The sequence below is a fragment of the Lipomyces japonicus genome (assembly GCF_038497905.1).
Source record: "Lipomyces japonicus strain CBS 7319 unplaced genomic scaffold V1514scaffold_22, whole genome shotgun sequence".
NCBI classification, from domain to species: domain Eukaryota; kingdom Fungi; phylum Ascomycota; class Lipomycetes; order Lipomycetales; family Lipomycetaceae; genus Lipomyces; species Lipomyces japonicus.
The window spans coordinates 200,629-220,002 of NW_027117834.1; the positions used below are offsets into that span (position 1 = coordinate 200,629).

The 19,374-nt window shown below is 39.5% G+C and overlaps 5 protein-coding genes across 5 annotated transcripts; 3 read left to right on the top strand and 2 right to left on the bottom strand.

Annotated features, from left to right (window-relative positions):
- Nucleotides 1-37: 37 nt before the first annotated feature.
- Nucleotides 38-3,756, top strand: V1514DRAFT_331945 (uncharacterized protein). The gene is made up of 4 exons (XM_066927774.1): nucleotides 38-422; nucleotides 484-1,594; nucleotides 1,642-3,384; nucleotides 3,447-3,756. The coding sequence occupies exons 1-4, from the start codon at nucleotides 219-221 to the stop codon at nucleotides 3,470-3,472; spliced, it is 3,084 nt and encodes a 1,027-aa protein (XP_066783102.1). The 5' UTR covers nucleotides 38-218; the 3' UTR covers nucleotides 3,473-3,756.
- Nucleotides 3,757-4,837, top strand: V1514DRAFT_307677 (Ctr copper transporter family-domain-containing protein). Its single transcript, XM_066925701.1, has 5 exons — nucleotides 3,757-4,077; nucleotides 4,134-4,281; nucleotides 4,337-4,460; nucleotides 4,528-4,549; nucleotides 4,606-4,837. Exons 1-5 carry the CDS (start codon nucleotides 3,976-3,978, stop codon nucleotides 4,699-4,701), a joined length of 492 nt encoding a protein of 163 aa, XP_066783103.1. The 5' UTR covers nucleotides 3,757-3,975; the 3' UTR covers nucleotides 4,702-4,837.
- A 33-nt stretch (nucleotides 4,838-4,870) lies between these two features.
- Nucleotides 4,871-9,225, top strand: V1514DRAFT_294636 (cortical protein marker for cell polarity-domain-containing protein). Its single transcript, XM_066925398.1, has 3 exons — nucleotides 4,871-6,279; nucleotides 6,354-8,720; nucleotides 8,803-9,225. Exons 1-3 carry the CDS (start codon nucleotides 5,151-5,153, stop codon nucleotides 9,027-9,029), a joined length of 3,723 nt encoding a protein of 1,240 aa, XP_066783104.1. The 5' UTR covers nucleotides 4,871-5,150; the 3' UTR covers nucleotides 9,030-9,225.
- A 63-nt stretch (nucleotides 9,226-9,288) lies between these two features.
- On the bottom strand, nucleotides 9,289-11,383 carry V1514DRAFT_307684 (uncharacterized protein). Its single transcript, XM_066925702.1, has 3 exons — nucleotides 10,884-11,383; nucleotides 10,592-10,766; nucleotides 9,289-10,510 (listed from the first exon to the last, which is right to left on the bottom strand). Exons 1-3 carry the CDS (start codon nucleotides 11,026-11,028, stop codon nucleotides 9,691-9,693), a joined length of 1,140 nt encoding a protein of 379 aa, XP_066783105.1. The 5' UTR covers nucleotides 11,029-11,383; the 3' UTR covers nucleotides 9,289-9,690.
- A 2,645-nt stretch (nucleotides 11,384-14,028) lies between these two features.
- V1514DRAFT_281337 (uncharacterized protein) lies at nucleotides 14,029-16,508 on the bottom strand (the record flags this gene model as incomplete). The annotated part of the gene is made up of 4 exons (XM_066925069.1): nucleotides 14,029-14,079; nucleotides 14,142-15,901; nucleotides 15,965-16,138; nucleotides 16,187-16,508. 4 exons carry the CDS (start codon nucleotides 16,506-16,508, stop codon nucleotides 14,029-14,031), a joined length of 2,307 nt encoding a protein of 768 aa, XP_066783106.1.
- Nucleotides 16,509-19,374: the final 2,866 nt, after the last annotated feature.

The following is a 19,374-nucleotide window of genomic DNA, read 5'->3' on the forward strand; positions in this document are numbered from 1 at the left end:
CGCAGACGTTAACTTGGCCCGGTTTACTTTCACTATAAGTGGGCCAACCCAAAAGCAGCTGGTAACCACGGAGCATTAATTTTCTGGACAACCCGGCAATATTTTTTTGCCAGGTCTTGTTGCCGTATTACTTGTTGTTTTCAATTATTTTTGCAATTGATTTTCAGATCTGCTTTTTGAACTGAACCCGCTGCCAGTGTCGGCATATTAAGATAGCCATGCCGTCACTGTTTTTGGCCGTATATGTTGCGATCTATTCATATGCAGCTCAGTCTGCGCAGGAGCTGTCACTCGCTGAAGGCGATGTGCTTTATATTTTAGAAAAGCCGGCGGACGATGACTGGTGGAAAGCGAAGAAGCGTGTGGTCGGAGCTGAAGCGGATGAGCCGGTGGGCCTGATTCCCAACAACTATGTTGAGCCGGTAAGGATCGCAATTTACGATTCCGGGAGTTTAAAATCGCATCATTAACCGAAAATTTTAGATGCAAGTGGCTGGAAAAGCAAAAGCCCTGTATGATTACGACCAACAGACGGACGAAGAGGTTTCGTTTAAGGAACGTGATATTTTGGACGTGTATGACACGTCAGATCCCGACTGGGTTCTTGTTGGAGTTCGAGAAGAATTTGGATTTGCTCCTTCGAATTACATTGAATATCTCTCCGAAGAAGCCGTAGCAGCTCATTTGGAGAATATAGCTGCTGGCGCACCTCCTGCTCAATCACAGTATGCACCGCCGGCAGATATTCCAGCCCAAGTAGAATACGAGCACGAGGATCAGTACTCGGAATCTCCTGTGCAACCGGAACGCCGCCCGTCGTACTCTGGAAATCGATACAGCGGTTCGCGAGAACCTGAATATCATCACAATGATAATTACGAGGACGACGAGGACGACGAGGACGACGAGGCACCTACGTTACCAAGCCGACCACGAGCATCATCACAAACATCTGATGTGTCTGCGAACAGTAAGAACGCAGTTTTTTTGCGGTGGAAAGTTCAGGAAGTTGATAATCGAAAGAAATATAAGGCAACACTGGCGATTGGCAATGGCTCCATTCTGTTTTCGCCAGAAAGAGCCGATGCGTCTCCGCAGCAATGGTCCATATCTAATCTAATAAATTACAATCATGAGAAGAAGCACGTTTTTTTGGATTTCGAGCATCCTTCAACGTCATTAGATTTGCACGCAGGTTCCAAGGAGACTGCATCAGAAATTATTTCAGCGATCGGAGAATTGGTGGGAGCACATAAAGCAAGTGGCTTGCGAGAAGTTATTGAGGCCTCAGTACCAAGTGGTCAAAAATATGGAAAAGTTCTTTATGATTTTGATGCTCAAGGCGACGACGAAGTTACTGTGAGAGAAGGTGATGATGTCTTTATCATTGATAATCAGAAAAGTGATGAATGGTGGATGATCCGGCATGCGGTTTCTGGGAAGGAGGGTGTTGTTCCTAGTAGCTACATTGAGGTCATTAAGAAGCCAATTCGGTCATCTTCCCTGGTGCCTAAGGAAGACAGAGATCGACCTAAGAGGTCGTCAAAATCTAGAAGAGAAGAATCTCCTCCTCCAAGTTTACCGTCAAAGCCAAGTAAGAAGTTTTTTTTTTTTTTTGGCGCTTTCTAATGTCGAGTCTAGAACCAGATCCGAATAATATCCGAACCTGGACTGATCGAACCGGAACTTTCAAAGTTGAAGCTGCGTTGGTGGGAGTTTCTGATGGCAAAATTCAATTGCATAAAGTTAACGGTGTTAAAATTGCAGTTGCTGTTAATAAAATGTCCCATGAAGATCTTGCATACGTGGAGCGAGTGACAAATATCGCATTAGATGAAGAATTACAAAAGCCCAAGGCTAAAAATTCGATCGTGGAGGTAAATCATAACCACACTCATAGCACTTCAGCAAGGCCGGAGTTTGATTGGTTTGAGTTTTTTCTTGGCTGTGGCGTTGACGTGAATAATTGTCAACGCTACGCGACCAATTTTCAAAAGGACCAAATGGATGAAGCTGTACTCCCCGATATCACATCCTCGGTTATGCGCATGCTTGGTTTGAAGGAAGGTGATATTTTGAGAGTCAGTAAAGTAATCGATGACCGATACAAAAGCAAGCGAAGCGTGTCGTTTGCCGATTCTTCTCTTACTGATAACCAAGACGGAGAAGAATCGATATTTCTTGGTCCAGGTGGCACCCTGAAAAACAACACTCGCAAAAGCAGACCTGCTCCAGCAATCTCGACCCCCGCCTCTGTGGACGGTAAATTGCTGTCCTCTGGAAAATCAGAAGAAAGGAATGAACAGCGACGGTCAAGCCCAATCAAGGAAAGCGCTGTTCCTGCTTCAACACCATTGTCAGGTGCTCTGAAAGAGTTAGTTGAGTTTCAGCCTTTGCAGCCTGTTTCTGCTCCTGTATCAGAACCGAAGGTGCAACAAGCAACAATTGTACATTCGCAACAGACAGGACCAGTGCAGCAAACACCACCAGTGTTATCGCCGAATTTTACTGGACAGCAAGCACAAAATACAGGACAATACGCTACAATTCAGCCAAGACTTGTGATTGCTCATCAAGGTGTTACTCAGTTGCCGACTGGCATTCAGTCACAACCCCAACAATTTTCTGATCAGGTTCAGTATGCGCAGCCTACTGGTGTTTCTGTTAGTCAGTCTCAGCAATTTTTTGGAATTCAGCGACCGACGCCGCCTCCTACCCAACTCCAACCTGCAGCGACAGGAGTTACATTCCCACCACCTCCTCAAAATGCTTCTGCGTCTGGAACTGGGTTTTCAGCTCAAGCTTCTGGCTTCCAGTCTCAGCTACCGCAGCAGCATCAACCACCTCATGCCATAGGAATTCAGGGGCAACCAACGGGGTTTCAACAATTTCCTCTTCAGCAACAATTACAGCCACAACCACAGATACAACAGCAACCATTAAATACACGATTTTTTACTCAACCCACTGGCTTCCAGCAGCAGCCACCATTAAATGGATTTCAAAGTATTCAGCCTCTCCAAGCACAACCAACAAGGTCGTTTGTACCTCAATCTCAATTCGGAATTCAGCAAATGCAAACCGGTTTTCAAGGCAATGTGGGATTCCAACCTACTGGTGGTGGTCCGATTGGCAATTCATCATTTTCAAATTCTTCAGTATTGCAGGCACAGCCTACTGGATTTGGGTTTGGAAATGGTCAGACTATTAATGCGAGTGGTGGGGCCCCTAGGTTTAATGGATCAAATGGTGGTGTTAATGCAACATTAATGAAGCCGCTTTTGCCAACGAAAACTGGACCGCCTCCCAATGTTAGTTTTGGCATTAATAAATCTTTAGAGCGCACGCCAACTGGGAATAGAACAGCAAATTTAGCTGCTGCAAGTAAGATATTATTGTTATATCATTTACAAGACCTGGTTTTGGACTGACTGTTTTTTGTTTAGCACCTGAAAATCCATTTGGTTTCTAGTTTTTATTTGTTGATGACAACCACTTAACGTTAACATGATATTTTATTTTTTTTTTTTTGCATTTGTAATTGTCTAGTTTTTATGCTTTTTGTTTTGTTAACATTCAAAGCAGTTTGGGCTTGTTGATTTATTGATTCAAGTATTACATGTTTTGATTTAGTCCAACGTTATGTAAAAGTCTACGGGTTTAATGATTTACGCACGACTTGGGCTGCATTGATAGACCAATATACATGTATAACTCATTTATTTTTAGCCGATTAAATCAATGTTCAAATTTTGTAACTGTTTAAGTTAAGCTCGTTCACGTGCTCAACCGGTGACGATTTGACGATTTCAATCGCGGTTGATTTAATGTCAATGCGGAACATGAACGCCGCATGTGCACGGTGTAGAAAGACTTGCTCGAAAGACATCATTACTCATTATTAAACCAGGCAATAATAATATTTGAAAATTAGAATTATCAGCGCATCTATAAGTCGATCAGAATTAACTTCAAATGGATCATTCGGGACACTCAGGGCATCACGACATGCCGGACCTGGATCTGGACTTCGGATCCGATAACGATGAATTCGGTACACCACCATGCAAGATGAATGTATTGACCGAGTCAAAAAGGAAAAAAAGTAAAAGACCGTATTAATGAAGTATTAGATGTTGTTTACCTGGAACTCAGAAGATCTCTGTATCGTCTTTGAATGGTGGCATATAAGAACAGGATTTGGATTTTTTGTGTCTTTAATCGCCATTGTTCTATTGTCCATGGGTTATGAATACGCCAGGAACCTTGTTGCTAATCTTGGTACGTGAATTTTATGTTTTTACTGATTTATACTAACTTTTATATGCTTGCACAGAAGCTGACCTGGAGTCATCATCATCAAGTACAGCCTCTAGAAGGGATCAAAAGGTACAAAGAAGAATAAAAATTACAAAAGGATTAATTTATGCAGTTCAAGTGTTTTATTCCTTTTTTTTGATGTGAGTTTGGTTTTGTGGGTTATTAATGTGAGATGTCAATCTTGGTTGCTAACTCGGATTGCACAAGGCTGGTTTTCATGACGTATAATGTAAGCAGTTTGATTTTGTAAAATGTCACGCTAATCTGGACTAACTTGGGCAACAGGGATGGGTCATGCTTGCTGTCACAGCTGGAGCATTCTTAGGACATGTTCTATGGTCAACTCCTCTTTCTAAAAGCAAGGGAATGTCCTGCCATTAATGGTACAAGATTATTTTAAAACATAGTGCGGTACGATAAAGGAAACATCTCTGAGGAGGAGCAGGCAATATGCATTCTTCTAGTATTTGAATTTTGGCTGTAATGTAATTGAATTGTATTATGTTTTTTTTCCTTGTTGCTGTAGCAACTGCACAGGCAGGGCCGGGTAACTCAAACCATGTGCGCAAAATTTAAGGTTTTGGCCTGAACAGCGGTTTATCAACAAAAGGCTCCTTCAGCATAACGTACGACAGTCAATCATTGAAAACGACAGCTTGACAACACAAAGCGGGGCCGAGCATTAGATCACCACGCTCATTAGGTGTCATTTCATTTATTTGTTTATTTTTTTGTGTTTGGATTGCAGTCAGTCATTCTTTTCTATTTTGTTTTGCGATAGGGCGCGTCAGTGCGGTTGCAGTGAAAAGTGAAGTCGCCCGAGAACCAACATGCGACTGAACTACGTACTACGGCTGGCATTAACTGCATCGATAACGGCTATAGATTTAATATACGGGTTTGATATACAATCCGTTTCATTACCACAAATCAGTCTTGAGGAACTGGGCCAGGTTGGATTTGCCGGCGATTTTAGAGGCATTTCAATTAGCCAATATGTGGACCAAGAAAAAAATATAGGCAGCGTGTCTTTATCAAAACCAGATTCAATTATTGTTAATTTACCAACAAACGTGTTTATTGATTGGGAGCAGAGTGATGGCGTGGTGAATGCCATGTGTGCTTTGAATGAATCAATCTTCGTGGCCGGAAATTTCACAACGATTGGAGACTCAACTCTTAGTTCAGTGGCTGAAATAAACATTTTTACTGGTGATATTGCATCAGTTGGTGATGGGATAAATGGAACAGTCACGTCTGCTTACTGCGATTTAGATGCCAATCTTGTATATTTCGGAGGAGCTTTCGAACACAGTGTTGCCATATGGAATGCTTCAAACAGTGTATGGAACTCGATTCCGTTTGGTGGATTAAATGGTGGGCATGTTAATGCAATCACTAAACGTAAGGGAAATATTATATTTGGTGGCATATTCAATAACTTGGGAAATTCAACTTCTGCAAATTCAACGGTTAGCAGCAGTAATGTTCCGGAGCAAGTAATCAACATCAAGACTGCGCATATTTCAGCTACAGGATCAACTACAAATAGCAGCAATAGTAATCCGCAGTCAATAGTTTGCTCTTCAAACTCTTCTGCTACTGATAGTACGTGGCTACTTGAAGATGATTCAGATGGCACATGGTCCGCTTCATTTCAATATGAATTCACACCGACAAAACTTCGCTTGCGAAACGCAGATGTTGATAACCGCGGTACCAAATTGTTTAGATTTATTGCCTACCCTAATGATGGCATCATGAACTTTACATATACAGATCCACAGACTGGCAACAAAAAATATTGTGATGCTTGGTGCCCGCTAGCAAACATTACTGAGGCTGACATTCAAGAATTTGAATTTGTTAATGTTATTGGCATGGTTGGGTTTAGCATTGAAATCTTGGATCATTACGGAGCAGGTGCTGGTCTGTCGAGTATTGAGCTAGTTCAAGAACGTAAGTTTTGCCGTCGTTCAGAACAGAACAGAAAAATAAGTATTGTTATGACGATTAGCTAATTTTGAAAATAGAACTGGTGACATTTGCAATTGAAAAATTTAATGAACCGACGTCATGCGGCGCTGAGACATCGTTAGTTGCATCTTCAGCCATTAAGGGCTCATGGAATCAAACGATTGCATCCGGAATAACGTATCTTACTACTACAAATGTTTCAATTGCCGATGAAAATACTACATACGTGGACTTCTATCCAGATATTGCCGTTTCTGGAAATTACACCGTTAGTTTGTTTACACCAGGTTGTGTTTCGGACAACACGTGCTCAGACCGCGGACAAGTTAATGTGACGATTTATCCAACTGCAGATGGAGATCATGATTCTGTTTCACTTTTTCAAACTAATGATTACTACAAGTATGACGTCATATATGAAGGGTATGTTGAAGCTGGTGAAGGATCGTTTAGACCATACGTCCGTCTAGCACCACTAGAATCTCAAAATAGCGCCAATGTAATCGTTGCTGAGAGATTACTGTTTACTTTGACTTCAACTAGCGTAAGATTAAACGGATTGTTTGAATACGACCCAGCAAACTATACTTCAAATTCATCATTCTCCAATTCAATTGTTGACACCCCCGTCATCAGTGCCGCAAATTCATTATTGAACTCCGCCGAGATCACGTCATTGCTGGTTGCAAATGATTCGATATTAATTGTTGGAGGCAACTTTAGCAATGAGAACTTGGTAAATAATTTTTTTATCATCAACAATAACGACACTGTGTCGGTTGCAGATGGAGGACTTAATGGAAGAGTGGACTCAATGATTTTAAGTCAAGATTCATCATCAGTTATACTGGGTGGCCGGTTTGACGCGATTGCAAGTAACAGGTCTTCTTCTGTTAATGGGTTGGGTTATGTAGCTTCTTACGCTTTGTCAACTTCACAATGGTCCGGCCTTGGGACTGGAGTTAACGGTCCAGTTGAAAATATTGTGAGATTAAGTTTGAATTCAACTACTAAATCGTATTCAAGCTTGGCACTATCTGGTAATTTTACGGATATTGTGAATGATGACAATAATACAATTTCGGTTGATGGCTTGGCAATATGGTTCGAGTCAGAGAACAGGTGGGCTGAAGATTCTGACTTTGAATTACCCTATTTGACTGGCAGTCTTTCATCTTCGATATTGACTGAAAGTGGTACTTATGTATTGTCTGGTAATGTTCAGGCTCAATCTATTGAAGTATCTGGCAGCGCTCTTCTTTCAGATGCACTGCAATTAAGTTCATTGCCGTATCAGTTTTTATCTAATGTGACGGGTCAATCGAGATTGGAAGATGATAGTGCTCGATCTCAAGTTTTCACAGGAAGCTTTTACTTAAATTCGACTGGCACGTATTCAGTCATTGGTGGCCATTTTAGTATTGAAGCCGATAACGGGCAAACTTTTAATAACCTTGTGATTCTTGATGATTCAGCTCCAATTGCAGGATTTCAGCAAGAGTTTAACAATACAGGCACGTATGTGTTTACCACGCTGAATCATAAAAATACGACGTTGCTAGTCGGAGGTGTATTTGAAGGTTCAATAGGCAGCTCAGATGTGAATGGGTTGGTGATTTGGGATCTGCAAACTCAAACGTTCGCATCGGCGCAGCCTGCTTCATTAACTGGCGGTGACAACGTTTTGGTGAGCTCGATCAAATCGCGTCCTAACACCAACGAGATAGTCGTAGCCGGCTCGTTTAACCGTGCCGGGCAACTCACGTGTCGAAACCTGTGCGTGTACAATTTGGACTCAGGCAATTGGACCGCATTATCGCGGGGCATATCAGGTGACGTGTCCTCGATTCATTTTATTGATTCAGATCGCATGATTGTTACCGGGAACATGTCGACTGGTGATTCAGTCAAGTGTTATTTTGCTCAATATGATTTTGCATCATCATCCTGGAGCACGCTGGGCCAGCAATCGTCAGTGTTGCCGGGCCCTGTGCACTCATTTGTGAGTTTGAGTAACAGCCCGTCAGATGCGATTATTACTGGCAATTATGCGGACAATGACACGACGTATTTATGGGCGTACCAATCCGATTCATGGCTAAGCCTTGATAGTGCATTACTGCCGGGCAGCGAGATATCTGATCTTGAAATTCTTCAACTTGACGGAACAACAACAACAACAACAACGACGACGACGAAATCAAAGCGGGATAATTTATCAAATTTATCATCTGATACGATCTTGCTTGTATTGGGACGTCTTGAGATTGACAATATCGGCAACGTTTCGGCTGCATTGTTCGATGGTGATTCATGGACGCCGTTTGTGTATTCGACTAGACAAGATGGCAGTCCGGGGAAGATTAATTCCTTATTTGTGCAAGCTACTAAAAGTTTAGAATTACGTTATGCGGAGCAATCCTGTAAGTTTTTTTTTTTTTTTTTTTTTTATTTATTTTTTTTTTTTCGGCACCGTGAATTGTACTAATGTTAATTTTCCTATAGCACATAATTTGGCAAAAGGGTTTGTGGTCTTAATCAGTTTGGCAATTTCATTGGCCATCATGTTTGCCATTATTTCAATCGCAATTTTGATTGCATTTTATAGACGGAGAAGGGATGCCGGGTACGCACCGTTATCAGGTTGGTTGCCAATCGAAGGTTCGTCATCGATTTCGGAAGCCATCCCGCCTGCCATGTTGTTTAGTCAAGTTGGCAATGAGAAAATATAACTTTTCCATTGAAAAAGAAGGTTTTGACTATTTTTGATTTGATTTGGATTTTTTTTTTTTAATGTAGATGCATTATTGAAGTTTTTGGTATAATGATGGGATTTGGAGTTTCTTTTTTCATATTTTTGTTTTTGTTTATGTTTTTGTATGAAAGTCAACTAATTTACGTAATGTTATTTTTGAAGTTTTTCTTATGTGCAGATTGAACAAGAAAGCCAATCTAAAAAAAAAAAGGAAAATAAAAAATAAAAAATAAAAAATCACATACAATTACTAATTTACCAAATTCTTGCGAGCGCCCAATATTTGAAATATCAAATATTTGAAAAAAAAAAGCCGCAAAAATAAAAAAGAAGAGAAAAAAAATTGCATAGCATGTTATTATAACTATTCTAATGCAACCCCACCAATTAAAAATCGCTCCTACAAAAAAAGAAACCACATGAAAGTTTTGATACATATTTAAGGAAGGAAAGAAACAATACAAGAAGTTTTTTTTAAAAAAAAAAATAGACAATAAAACCGCTATCAAAGCTTGTTATTGTTACTGTATTGTATTGCAATTTAATGATTTAAAATAAACAAATCAAATCAGAACTCCATACTTGTAGTATATTGTTTTTTTTTTTTTTTTTTTTATTTTTTTTTCCCGCCCCTCATTTCATGCTCGATTGTCAAGTTCAATAAGTTTTGAATCATGATCATGATCACCATGCTGGGTTTGTTTTTTTGATGATGAAGTTCTTATTGGTTCACCAGATAATGCAGACGCTGCGGATACGCGAGGTTCAAGTTCGGATGGGTTCGCGTCCGCATCAACAACGTCATGGGTTCCCGGTGCTGCTGATGATGGTGATGATGATGATGTTGTTGTTGTTGAGGTTGATAATGAAGTCGAGGATGGTGATAATAATGATGATGGTGATGACTCGATTGAGGAAAGCAATTGCGTATGTTCATCACCATCTTGTTGATCATGTTGTTCTTTCTTGGACGAGATTTGTTTTAACGTGGCCAACATGTTGGCCCTGGTGGTTTCAATCAATTGATCGATATTATCAGCATCAAATCCGGTCACGTCGATCGGATCCAACACGCGAACCGTGATCGTTCCGGGACGAAACAACCGGTTTCGTAATGAGAAAACATGAGAATAATTTGCAATCACGACCGGCACGATCGGGAAACCGGATTGCAACGCCAAATGGAACGCGCCTCGTTTGAATGATAATAACTCAGGCTTATCAAAATATGATCTCGTGCCCTCGGGGAAAATGAAAACTGATTGCTGATTTTTTTGCATGCTATTAATGGCACCATCCAATGCCCTGATTGCCTTGCCCCGATTTTGACGATCAATAAATACGGTGCCGCTGGCCATCATAAACCATCCTAAAAATGGTACATATTTTAAACTACTCTTAGCCGTCACACTGCAATGACGAGGGAATAATCGGCCAAGTAATAAAATATCAAGTTCACTAAACATTCTTTCATTAACTAAAAGCCCTCATTTTTTTCTTTTTTCTTTATAGTTAAAAGTGGACGAAAAAAAAACTTACGTTTGATGATTCGAAATAAAAATTGCCGGTCGAGTTTTTGTTAAGATTTCTTCATTCTGTATCTTAATGTCAAGACCGATAAGCGGACAAGTTAACGTACTAAACGCTCTTCCCGCTGCCCATTGTGATAATGATTTCTTGCCGATTAATGATAACACTACGGACGCAAACAATCCTAACAAAATGTCAGTAATGCAAAAAGATCCGAGACGACCAAATTTTTTTTTTTTTTTTTTTTTGGTTTTTCCCCGCCATGTTGCCTCAACAAAAAAAATGAAAAAAAAGGTATTACCATACGTGGCACACGTGCACATGCTAAGGAAGCATAATAAAAACCGTCCATAAAATTGAAACGGTTTATAAATTATTCCAAGCAAGTTTAAACTCATCGTGAAACCAAGAACTAATCCTAGGAATTGAACCACCAGTAGGGCCATCAAAGTGCCCAACAAAATGACAATCAGAAAAAAAAAAAATTTAAACCCTTTTCTTTAGGAAGAAGCAAAAAATAAAAAAGAAAAAATAAATCTAAACGAAGGAAAAAATTAAGAAAAAGGAGCGATATAATATTGTAGCAGAATATAAGATTAACTACCGGCTTTATAAATTGTGGATAATATTATGGCTGTTGGGTGTTTATCCTCGGCTTATATAGTTATGTAACTATTTACGTTTTTTTTTTGGGAAAACCGGGGTTCGGAAAAGAATTACAAATTATATAAGAAATGAGTGTCCAGTCCCAATAGTTATTTAAAACCCAAAAACTAGAGCATGTATACATGTATGTACTGGATTTGCCCAGGTGAATTTTAAATAGATGTTAGATTTTTATTTTTGCAATGTAGTAGTGGTACGATTACGGATTGAATGAAATTTCAAGCTTCACGCTTAGCTGGTTGTTTCCCCGCGATTATTGTTGGCCAACCGCAATTAGTTTATATAGATATCTATACATGATTTAAAGCGAAAGAAAAATATGATTTGTAGTAAAATTATTAAACAGTCCTAACAGGATCAGTATTACATTTTCTTGTGTATTCATTCGCTTTACAAAAATTAAAACAGCCAAGCTAAGTCGTAATTATTTATAACTTTTTCCCTTTTTTTTTCACATATCACTTATAATCCCGGTAGGTGATTTTAAGTATAAGTTTTGGTCATCCGCAATGTGCATTAACTCGTGCCCGTTACTTTGGATTCCTTTTCCAGTTATATAACATAATTTTCATGTGAAAACCACTTTCACATAATCGCGTTTAGTAAACTTAAAAAGTTTAGTAAGTACGTGACCAAGGTTAAGACTCGAATTGTGGATCTCTGTTTTTTTTATCTACCTTAGGGAACTGCAACCACGAAAGTGAAGTTCAATGTTATGTTTTATGTTATATAATTTAGAGAATAATATATATGTCATTGGAATTCTTACAAAATAAAGCAGCTATCTTAAAACAGGTTATGGGCCCTTCTGCTTCCATTGCTCGTTGTTAGGATCACGAAAAGCTGATAGACTAGACCAATTTTCGTTTCTGGTTTTCAATGCTTCGTTACTCGATGGTCTGTTTGCTCAGTTTATTTTGGCTGGTCCCAGGGCTATTGCCATAGCCTTTCCGTTTATCTTGGAACCTCCGGGGTCGAGGTATTGATACGGAGGATGTTCGCGACTGGTCAAGTCACGGCCCTTCTTAATCGCCTGCTCTACACTCTTCTTATTCCCTCGGTTTCTTTGTCTGTCCTTTTGGATTTTTGCGCCTTTGGTGCCGCAAATCATACTGTCTTGAATTTCTTCCGACAACGTTTTGGCTCATATGATTTTCCGCGCACTGTAGTGTCTTTGTCGCAGTCTTCGGCCATATCTTTGGATCAAACATTTACCTCTTGCCAGAGCCTCCTGGATAACGTGCTTACATATTGCTCAGCAAATGAACCTGCCGCACTGGTACTTCTTACGTTTGGGTGTCTTTCTTCTGTTTGTGATGATCATGTTTGTCAATATCTACACCTTAGACACTTCTCGCTCCTTGGATCTCAGTACCATGCGTGCTACCATTCGCCCTGCTTCCACCTCCTCTGCTTTTGATCATTCATTGTCTACTGCTTTGGTTATCAATGTATATAACGGTACTGAGTCTGCTTCTAAACTGCGCGTGTGTTTTTGGTGTGGCAAGCCCGGTTATGTTTGCCGAAACTTCGTCTCCCTGCGTCAACCCCCAAGTCCGAGTCTTGCCCTTCTTCTGCTGCCTCTTTTTTTGGCTGGCTTTTTCTTACTGCTACTTCTTCTCTCGCTATTGGTTTTACTTCGACATTTTGCTTTGATTCTGGCGCCAATCATCATGTTATATCTGTGTCCGATCGTTATTCACTACATTTACGGACTCGTTAGACTCTATCACTGGGCTTGGTTGCTTAGAGAACAATTTTTTTTTTAAAAATAATCACGACTCTTAATTAATTTATTCATAACATGTTAATAATCTAAGGTAGAATGTCTCAAAAATTTGACATACCTTAGATTTGGATTGCTCTTGTTGACTTGACTGATCGCACGCCACATTACTGCAACACACATTCCATTCAAATATGCACCAGATGGATGGTAGAAATTGTTCCATAAGGTTTTAATGAGTCTTGCAGTCTTAAAAACTCCCTGTTACTACAAACTGCCAGTAATGGGTGCGTATTGACAATGGTTTCTTCATTGATTGCCATATATGATTAACCATGTGATCAATAGTGATACCTGGTAAGTTTCATGCATACTGCTTTAAAAACCCAGAAATGCCCAATTTGGCTGACATCAAGATTTGACATTAGTATGGATATTAAGGAACGGTACTAATGTGTGAACTTAGATTCTGAGCCTGCTTAACAAACTTGCTGTATGATTTCAAAATATAGCCCTGGAACATCAGTTTGAAAGTATCTGGTCCGAAAGTTTAATGTCATCTCAAACTGACTACTGTAAATTGGGTCAGGAAATAATTTAAAACAGCTTGTGCCATAGGGTTTGCATATGTCTTAAAACGTGATTTCTTCTTGCACCTCATTGAAAAAGCAGCTTCAAAAAATGTTAGCCATGTATATTTCAAAATACAACCTGGTTTGGGGATGTACTATAGTGAGCACGAGCACGAGCACAGGAGCGTAAAAGCAAGAAACTCAGAAGATTCAATTGATTTAAGACAGATGGTATTTTTTTAATCATATTTGCTGCAACAGAATAACAAACAACATTGTATTGTGTTGTATCTTAGCGGACAGTGCTCTTTTGTTCTTAATAATAGTCACTATATGTATGCATTATTCAATTGTATTTGTATTAGTGTGTTTGTTCTAAAAAAAGGGGAATTATAACCGGGAATTTTTTAGAAAAAAAGAAAAACATAAACTCCACCCGGCAAAAAAAAAACGCAAGACAAAAAACAAATTTGAGGGATTAATTATTCGTCTGTTTCAAGACCTTCAATTGCTTCCTTAATTACATGGCTAGCCTAAAAATATAAACAGGTTAGAAATTAAAAAAAAAAAAAAAAAAAAAAAAAAAATTGGTCACCTTTGGATCTAAATTCAACGCCGCCGTAAAATGCCGAATTGCGTTCTGCTTATCATGTTGAACTTTGTATAACCTGCCCAGCAAGTAATGCACGCTGCTCTCATCAGGAGCTAGGTCCTTCACGATTTGCAACTCGGTCATGCATTCACTATACCGGCGCATGCTCATTAACAACCGGGCTTTCTTAAACCGAGGTAACGCACTGGCAGGTTGAATCCGACAAGCCACGTTATATTGTTGCAATGCTTCTTCAAACCTGGATAATTTTTCTAAAACCATGCCGATGCAACATATCAGCACCGCGTTTGATTGATTGATCTTGCCCGCCTGCCGAAAATGTTGTTCGGCAAGTTCAAACTTGCCGGTCTTCAAGAAAACCATGCCTAACCCATACCAAGCATTATAATGCCGCCATTCCGCACGCATGGCCAACCTGAAAGCGTTCTGCGCCGAGTCATATTCTTCATTGGCAATAAATTCATGGCCTTGCAGCGTATACGCATAGGCAAACGTAGGATCAAGGTATGACGCCCGTCGGAAACATTTTAATGCCTGATCATGCTCTTTTTGCAAACTGAATGAATTGCCAATGGCAACCCAGGTTTGAGCTGAATTACGATCAACATCTGCAAGTTCATGAGCCAAAAAACTTAATTCCACATCCTTGCGCAAATGCCAAAGCAATGTGGAATAAATCTCCATGTCTTCTAATCGCATGGGATCCACAGCTCGAAGTTTGGCAAACGCTTCCTCGGCTTCCTTGTACCGAACTATTTCAAAATAAGCCCGACCGATCTTACTCAACACCCAAGGCGTGTGTTGCTGTTGCAATGATAACGAATGAAATGCCGTCAATGCCGACTTGCAGTCATACCTAGACAATGCTAGCAATCCAGCTGCCAATGTTTCGTACATTGACAGCATTAACGTTTCAGCTTCCACTCGTTCGGCATCATCCGATGCAACTTTAATCAGTTGCTGGTCTTCATCAACCACAAACCGGCGATTGTCCTCCGCCGTTGAAGCGGTAGTAACCGCTGGTGCTGCACTGCCAGTACTTGCCAACCTCGATTTAAGAAGACCATTGCGTATTCGACCCCGAAAAGCGGAAGCCGCACCGCCAGACCCTGCCGCATTTAAAGATGATGAACCGTCTGGCAATGACTGCGAAACCCCATTTAACCTTGACGATGCTGTTGCAGCAGCAGCAGCAGCGGTCAATGATGATGATGTACTGGTACCTGAGAGTTGCGAATGAGTTCCATTAAGTCGTGAACTTCGACGAGTCGGCAGCAAATCAGTGGCCCTTCTGCCGTTGTCCATTGGCGTGTTCGCCATAGTTGCTGTTGCTGCTGTCGCCACAGCAGTAGCCGCTCTCGTGGTCGGCAATATTGATGGTACTCTTCGTGGCGCATCTGGAGCCTGTAATCGTGACCTTGATCGAGCTGGCCTAGTAAATTCACTAGGAGTTACCATTGCAGTCTGGGATGCAGGTGTTGTTGTAGCCGTAGTTCCCAGCATTGTTACGTCATTAGTGCCAGACAATGCAGTTGGTGTTTGATGTGGATCGTTCAGTCGATACACAAGCGGTTGCACATGTTGTACATCATTTACTGGCGTTGAAACTGATTCCACAAAAGGGTCCTGATTTTGAGAATTTTCAATACCTGGAATAATGTCCGCATTATCTAACCATGAGCCACGGGCGAGTTGCATTGCTGGCGTAAGTTTAAAAATATTTTCAACCCGCATATTAACACCTTGATAAAACACCGAGTCAATAAGTATTCCCAAGAAAACCGCAAAAAAAAAAAATCGCATACCAAGTTTACATAACCCATCAAAAGCTTCCCATAAAAATGGATTGACATTCAGTGCAGCTGAATAACATTCGATTGCCTCCTTTGAATCACCAAATAACCGATATAAATGACCCAACAAGCATTGTACGGCCGCCAAATCTGGCAAAGCTTGTCTGTCTGAGTCAGAATGTGAATCTTGAACTGTTAGAATATAAACAATTTAAAATAATCTTAATTTCTTACAGATATTACAAGCCTTGGGCCATATAGGTCGATAACGTTCAAGAATCCTGCAACCTAGCCTGAACTTGCCAATCTTGAGACAAGACAACGCGTATACGTAAACGCAACCAATATGTTTTTTATCTTCAGCCACATGCATTGCCATTTTATATCTCTGTGCCCGATAATGACACAGCGCTAATAGATGCACGTTATCTAATAATGACGGATTTTCTGCTACTAACCGTTCGGCTGCAAACAATGCGTTATCATCCAATCCATTGTCAAGTGAATACCAAATAATTTTGCGAAATTGTGAAGATGTGAAGGTGATTGTTGGCATGACGAATTAATTTATATAAAAAGAGTGCGCTTGTTACAGGCCGATGAAACGGACCTGTTATATTTGAATTTATTTTATTTTTTTGCTTGTCAATTAATTCCACCCAATCTGTTTATATATATACCAAACCAAACATGAACTTAATCTTTAAACAAAACAAAAAAAATAGTTAAATAATAAAGAAGAATTTGATTTATTTTTTAAAAAAGGCTGCAAAGGGCTTTGTTTATATATCTGGTATTTTATGTTGGTCCTGAACCTCCTGCTTCGGTTCTTTTTGTTGTATAACTAAACTGCGGGGCGAAGTAGGCTGATTGAAGATCGTTGCAGGGCAAAAAAGAAAAAGAAAAAAACAAATCGTGCAAGTTGACCAGGGCCCCCCCAAAAAAAAAAATCACCAAAGGTGGGCCTTCTTGTATTTATTAAGCAATCTAATCTCCAAAATTATTCGTATTAATTTGAACTTTCGAGTATTATTTTGCAATGCTGGTGATGTGTAGATTACTGAATATATAATGTAATTTAGTAGAAAACCCGCCAAAGCAATCAAAAGAATGAGTTTAATAAAAACAAACAAATACAGTTGTAACATGTTACGAAGTGCGCAAAAAGGGGTTTGTATCACTGTAAAATCTGGGGTAGGGTATTGCGTAGCTACTTGTATAATCAAATTCTTCTATATGCGTACTGTTTATTGTCAATTGAACGAGAGGAGTTTTCCCAAAATGCGAAATTTTATCATTACAAATATGTTATTCGCGCATGCACTTAAGATATATTTTTGTGTTGTTATAGTCAAATACGATTACGATACGAATCGAATAAAGAAATTGATTGCAATTATTTGTATAGTCAGCACGTGACTTAATATTTGTTACAGGGTACGAGACACTTGCCGTGTATAAGTAAACACCTTACCCTTGTCAGGGTAGATTGCTTGACGCTTATACCTAATACGACTACTATACGAACAAATACGATTACTATACGAGCTATACGAATAAGCCTAAAGTTTTACGAATAACTATATATGAATAATGGAAAATGTCGACTATACCTATACTCCTAACAGGTCAATACAAAATGCATCCTATCCATAGTCGGCATCTGATGCGCCAGTTGAATGTCAATACGACAACATGTCGTAGGCCGTGATCCTGAAACAAAAACTCAGGATTTTAGAAGCTCCTGCACGACATATAGAAAATACATTAACAACGATGTTAATTGTTAAACTATCAGCCAATTTTAAGGTAAAATTACCTTATGTTGGAACAATGCATTCTGAAAAGTATGATTAGTTAGTTATATGCATTTACTCTTGGTACCGAAAACATATTCTCAAACATGGACGAAATAGAAATATATCACTGCAAAAATTACGTGGGATACGTAATGTGCGAATATTTGTTATTCCTTTACGTATAATCAGCACGTGACTTAACAATTATAACGAATAAAGGAGGAGCCATAATTGGACGGATATGGTTATTGCTTGACACTTTATGTATACTACGTGTTTGTGCCTTTATAGAGAGAGAACCGGTTAAGCAATAGCAATAGCCGGGGCTCCTGTCACAACAATGCGACAATAGGCGAAGGCCTCGACCGACGGATATTGCGATACTAGACCGGAATATGGATGAAATTTCGGATAAACATAAATATTCGATAATTACTATGTGAAAAAACATTGGAGACCTGGAAAGGTTCTTGCTAAATTAAATCAAGGTTGCACTGTATATGGGTAGTTATAAAACATATATATGGTATAGTGTATTTTGATGACTTGTCAACACTTCACGTATATACCTCACTGTAGCTCAAGGTATTAATGTAATGGGAATTTTGGAATATAATACTACTGTAACTTCGACTTTAACTTGATTTGGACTATTATAATTGCTATATATAGTAAACAATTGAAGGTGGAACTACCTCATAAATAAAGAAATGACAAAAAGGTGGGCGTCGCGGTAAGTTGCGTAAATAGAGCATAAACAGCGTTTTGATAACTATTCCATCTAGCCGATATGCATTATACCTCAAATAAATTTTGGGATCAGTTTGCGAAAGAATAAAAATTTTGCAAAAAGAAAAAGAGGAAAAAAAAAAAAAATTCAGTAATATGAACATACGGTTATAGACATATCGTTTATGCACAACGGTTACTATATATGAAAACAAGAATGCAGGGCCAAAAGGCCAACTGAACAAGCAAAACCCTGGGATTGGAATTAAGTGAAGGCAAGGCGTTCGAACCCAAAAAAAAAAAAAAAGGAAAAAGGAAGGACGAAGTCAGCAGTTAAAAGTTTAAATGGCAAGCCAAAGTGGTACCAAATAACTATACGATTGTATATATAAACTATATACTACTTATAATTTAAAGTTCTTTTTAAGGAACTGGTTTGGTCTAATTGCGATTGTTTTTTTTTTTCTAAAGCTTGACAGGTGAGACAGAGAAAACAATTCATTTAACCCAATTGAATTTAAATTGCGAACCAGCAGGTCATGAAAACCTGTGACAAGAGTGTGACAAGAGTGTGACCAGCGAGCCCAGCAACATTTTTTGCAAACCTATAACGCGTTCATGTTTAATAAACATGGCGATTTACATATCTGTGCTATCCGGTCCTTGCTGCGCCTGTAAATTACACCACCATACTTTCTTCGCAGTTGGTATAATGAATGGCTGTACCGCACAAACGTGATAATGTTTCTCCGAAAAGCAGCCCTTTGGATCTGCAGGGGCACTTCGCAAGTCTATAATTATGACGTTTTAACCATAAACGGATAAATGTAACTAATATAACCCCACGGCCACGCGGTACAATTTTGCCGTGCCGACGGCAGTCCCCGCAAGTAC

What these genes read in the sequence shown, in the direction of transcription:
- V1514DRAFT_331945 (XM_066927774.1), top strand. Translation starts at nt 219, where the DNA reads ATGCCGTCACTGTTTTTGGCCGTATATGTTGCGATCTATTCATATGCA. An exon ending in CCAACAACTATGTTGAGCCG is followed by an intron (nt 423 to 483) that starts GTAAGGATCGCA and finishes CGAAAATTTTAG; the next exon opens with ATGCAAGTGGCTGGAAAAGC. An exon ending in AAGTTTACCGTCAAAGCCAA is followed by an intron (nt 1,595 to 1,641) that starts GTAAGAAGTTTT and finishes TGTCGAGTCTAG; the next exon opens with AACCAGATCCGAATAATATC.
- V1514DRAFT_294636 (XM_066925398.1), top strand. Translation starts at nt 5,151, where the DNA reads ATGCGACTGAACTACGTACTACGGCTGGCATTAACTGCATCGATAACG. An exon ending in TATTGAGCTAGTTCAAGAAC is followed by an intron (nt 6,280 to 6,353) that starts GTAAGTTTTGCC and finishes TTTTGAAAATAG; the next exon opens with AACTGGTGACATTTGCAATT. An exon ending in ACGTTATGCGGAGCAATCCT is followed by an intron (nt 8,721 to 8,802) that starts GTAAGTTTTTTT and finishes ATTTTCCTATAG; the next exon opens with CACATAATTTGGCAAAAGGG.
- V1514DRAFT_307677 (XM_066925701.1), top strand. Translation starts at nt 3,976, where the DNA reads ATGGATCATTCGGGACACTCAGGGCATCACGACATGCCGGACCTGGAT. An exon ending in CACCACCATGCAAGATGAAT is followed by an intron (nt 4,078 to 4,133) that starts GTATTGACCGAG and finishes ATGAAGTATTAG; the next exon opens with ATGTTGTTTACCTGGAACTC. An exon ending in GAACCTTGTTGCTAATCTTG is followed by an intron (nt 4,282 to 4,336) that starts GTACGTGAATTT and finishes ATGCTTGCACAG; the next exon opens with AAGCTGACCTGGAGTCATCA.
- V1514DRAFT_307684 (XM_066925702.1), bottom strand. Translation starts at nt 11,028, where the DNA reads ATGGCCCTACTGGTGGTTCAATTCCTAGGATTAGTTCTTGGTTTCACG. An exon ending in GTGCACGTGTGCCACGTATG is followed by an intron (nt 10,767 to 10,883) that starts GTAATACCTTTT and finishes ACATTTTGTTAG; the next exon opens with GATTGTTTGCGTCCGTAGTG. An exon ending in TTTATTTCGAATCATCAAAC is followed by an intron (nt 10,511 to 10,591) that starts GTAAGTTTTTTT and finishes AAGAATGTTTAG; the next exon opens with TGAACTTGATATTTTATTAC.